The sequence below is a fragment of the Nematolebias whitei genome, chromosome 8, assembly GCF_014905685.2.
Source record: "Nematolebias whitei isolate Nwh7 chromosome 8, NemWhi1, whole genome shotgun sequence".
Taxonomy (NCBI): domain Eukaryota; kingdom Metazoa; phylum Chordata; class Actinopteri; order Cyprinodontiformes; family Rivulidae; genus Nematolebias; species Nematolebias whitei.
The window spans coordinates 1,951,228-1,955,003 of record NC_056505.1 but is presented as its reverse complement, the minus strand read 5'-3'; the positions used below and the strand labels follow the sequence as shown (position 1 = coordinate 1,955,003).

The 3,776-nt window shown below is 38.0% G+C and overlaps 1 protein-coding gene across 1 annotated transcript in view; it reads right to left on the bottom strand.

The window, feature by feature from the left end:
- The window catches only part of LOC119413763 (fibrinogen C domain-containing protein 1), a 15,665-nt gene that overhangs the window by 9,104 nt on the left and 2,785 nt on the right, over positions 1 to 3,776 (bottom strand). Inside the window, exon 2 of the mRNA XM_037680821.1 lies at positions 477 to 552. Coding sequence (XP_037536749.1) covers positions 477 to 551 — 75 coding nt within the window. The 5' untranslated portion in view covers position 552. The remainder of the gene's footprint in view (positions 1 to 476; positions 553 to 3,776) is intronic.

Genomic DNA, 3,776 nt, shown 5'->3' with positions numbered 1-3,776 from the left:
GTAAAGTACCAGTACTTGAGTAGATGTCTTATCAGTACGTAGTAGCACCTGTAGGAGGCTGGTTGTTTGAATTTTTTATTAAGACAAAACCATTTTTTGTTAAATCCGGTGAGCATTTCTTCATTTCTTCATCAGATTTCACGGGTGAACATGTAAGTTTACTGAAAATCTGTAAAGTTTTTTTTTTTTTTTTTTACAAAAACTCTGAGTTTTGTTTTTTCACAATAGCTGTGTAAGTGCTTTTACATTTTATTTAAATGATTTATTATTATTTATTTAAATTTATTATAAATCAAGACGTTCCAAATGGAACCGTGGGTTTTCCTGCAGTCTGTTCTGGAGATCCTCAGCAGATCGGCACGGCTGACAGATGCTGCAGATTAGAAGCCCTTTGATCGGACGCTTTAACTCCAGATTAACACGGATTAAACTCTCTCAGGGCTGTCCTCATCCTCAGGACAGTCTCTTGGTTTTACCTTGTGTCTCGGCCGTTTGGCGTCCAGCTCTGAGCTGCTGTTGTTCATGATGGTCCACCGATCGTTCAGCATCATCCTGAAACACCAACAGGCAGAGGTCAGACCTGGACCTCTTCAGTCCACCTCCTCTTCTTCACGAGCTGCTGGAAAACTGTTACTGAGGCCAGAAAATGTCACCTAATCTCAGGCCTAGTGTCCTCAGCAGGTTTATAAAGTCATCAACAGGTTTATAAAGTCATCAACAGGTTTATAAAGTCATCAGCAGGTTTGTAAAGTCAACAGGTTTATAAAATCATCAACAAGTTTATAACGTCATCAACAGGTTTATAAAGTCATGAAAGAGGTTATAAAATCATCAACAGGTTTGTAAAATCATCAACAGGTTTATAAAGTCATGAAAAAGTTTATAAAATCATCAACAGGTTTATAAAATCATCAACAAGTTTATAAAGTCCTCAACAGGTTTATCAAGTCTGCAATGGTTTTATACACTTTTTGCCCCACTCCCCTCAGGAAGGAGGTTGAGGAGCATTAAGTGTAGAACCACTAGACTGAGGAACAGCTTCTACCCTGAGGCTGTTAGACTCATGAATCTCTAACTAGAATAATCACTGTGAAAAACCATATCATGTTGCTGCTGATCTGTTTCATGTTGCTGCTGATCTGTTCCATGTTGCTGCTGATCAATTTAATGTGGCTGCTTATCTGATTCATGTTGCTGCTGATCCGTTTCATGTTGCTGCTGATCAGTTTCATGTTGCTGCTGATCTGTTTCAATGTTGATGTGTTCATGCGTGCACATCTGCTCACAGACTCATGTTCATGTTTGTGCTGATGTTCAATGTTTTATGTTATGAGTGCTTAGTGTATATTTAGTTGATGTTTTTCTTAGTTCATATCTTAGATGTTATTACTGTTTTTCTTATACATTTTATTGTTGGATGTAACTGGGACCCTGTGTACATAATCTCGATCCACCACATGTGGTGGAATGGCAATAAAGAATCTCTGACTGTCTGACTCGGGCAGCACGGTGGCGCAACTGGTAGAGCTGCTGCCTCTCAATGAGCAGGTCCCTGGTTCAAACCCCGGTCCAGGGGCCTTTCTGGGTGGAGTTTGCATGTTCTCTCCGTGCATGCGTGGGTTTTCTCCGGGTGCTCCAGTTTCCTCCCACAGACCAAAAACATGCATGTTAGGCTGATTGGTAACTCTAAATTGTCCCTAGGTGTGAGTGAGAGAGTGAATGGTTGTTTGTCTCGTTTGTCTCTATGTGTCCCTGTGATGGACTGGAGACCTGTCCAGGGTGTCCCCCGCCCCTCGCACAGTGACTGCTGGACATGGGCACCGGCGACCCCCGTGACCCAAAATGGAATAAACGGGTAAAGATGATGGATGGATGGATGGATGGATGACTGTCTGACTCTGACTCTTATAAAGTCATCAATGTGTTTGTAAAGTTATCAATGGTTTTATGAAGTCCTCAACAGGTTCATAAAATCATCAACAGTTTTATGTCATCAACATGTTTATAAAGTCCTCAACGTGTTTGTAAAGTCATCAGTTGTTTGATGAAGTCCTCAGCCATTTCGAAAAGGTCATCAACAGGTGTATACAGTCATCAACATTTATAGTCATGAAAGAGTTTATAAATCCTCAAAGGGTTTATAAAGTCATCAATGGTTTTATGAAGTCTTCAACAAGTTCAAAATGTCATCAACAGGATTCTAAAGGCTAAGGTTTATAAAGTCATGAGAGAGTTTCTGAAGTCCTCAACAGGTTTATAAAGTCTTCAACGGGTTTGTAAAGTCATCAATGGCTTGATTAAGTCTACAGCAGGTTCAAAAATGTCATCAATAGGTGTATACAGACATCAATAGTTTGTAAAGTCATGAAAGAGTTTATAAAATCTTCAGCAAGTTTATAAAGTCATCAACAGGTTTATAAAGTCATCAATAGGTTTATGAAGTCTTCAACAGATTTATAAAGTTCCCAACAGATCTAAAAAGTCCTTATAAGTTTTATAAAGTCCTCAGCAGGTTTATAAAGTCTTCAGAAAGTTTATAAAGTCCTCAACAGGTTTATAAAGTCTTCAGAAGGTTTATAAAGTCCTCAACAGGTTTATAAAGTCTTCATAAGGTTTATAAAGTCCTCAACAGGTTTATAAAGTCTTCATAAGGTTTATAAAGTCCTCAGCAGGTTTATAAAGTCCTCAAAAGGTTTATAAAGTCCTCAGCAGGTTTATAAAGTCTTCAGAAGGTTTATAAAGTCCTCAAAAGGTTTATAAAGTCCTCAACAAGTTTATAAAGTCTTTAACTGGTTTATAAAGTCATCAATGGGTTTATAATGTCATCAATCAATCAACCTTTATTTCTACAGGTAAATCCCATTGAGCCTCGAGGACTCATTTACAAGAGAGACCTGATTTCAACAAAGAAAGATGACAACAATGGACAACAGCAACAACAATAAGCAGTTATAAAAACTCATACTACAGTTTTTTTTTTTTTTTGTTTTTTTTTAACAAATAGGATGGCTAAAAGGAAAAAGGTAACAAAACCAAAAAAAAAAAAACTGCTAGATTCCGAGACAAATGTATAAAACTAAAAACAGGAACATGTCTGCATTGGTCCCTGCCAGGAGTCCAACAGATTCTTAAAGACACTTAGAGAGGTCAAGGGGTCTCAAAAGTCATCAATGTGTTTACAACGTCCTGAATGGGTTTATAAAGTCCTCATCAGTTTCATAAAGTCCTTGATGAGTTTTTACAGTCATCACTGTTTTGTTTTCATGTTTTACCTTTCTTCTGCTCGGTTATCGGACTGAAACAACTTCAGCTGTTTTCACCGTTATTCATCGAAACGTTAACAATGCTCAAAATAAGTTATCTAAATTATCTAATTTATGCCGAGGTGTGAGTGAGAGCGTGAAAGTTGTTTGTCTTGTAGGACACCAGCGACACAAAAAAGCAGAAGCGTGTAAAGATGATGGATGAATGAATGGATGATGGATAGATAGATGGATGGATGAATAAATAGAGGAATGAATTATGGATGGCTGGATGATAGGTGATGGATGATGGATGAATGATGAATGATGGATAAAATGATGGATTGATGGAATGAGGGATTAATGATGGATTGAATGATAGATGAATGATGGATGATGATGGATGGATGATGGAAAGATGGTGGATGATGGATGATGGATAATAGATGGCTGGATGATGGGTGATAGATGGATGATGGATGAATGAAGTACAATGGACGATGGGTGATGGATGGGTGATGAAGGATGATTTAC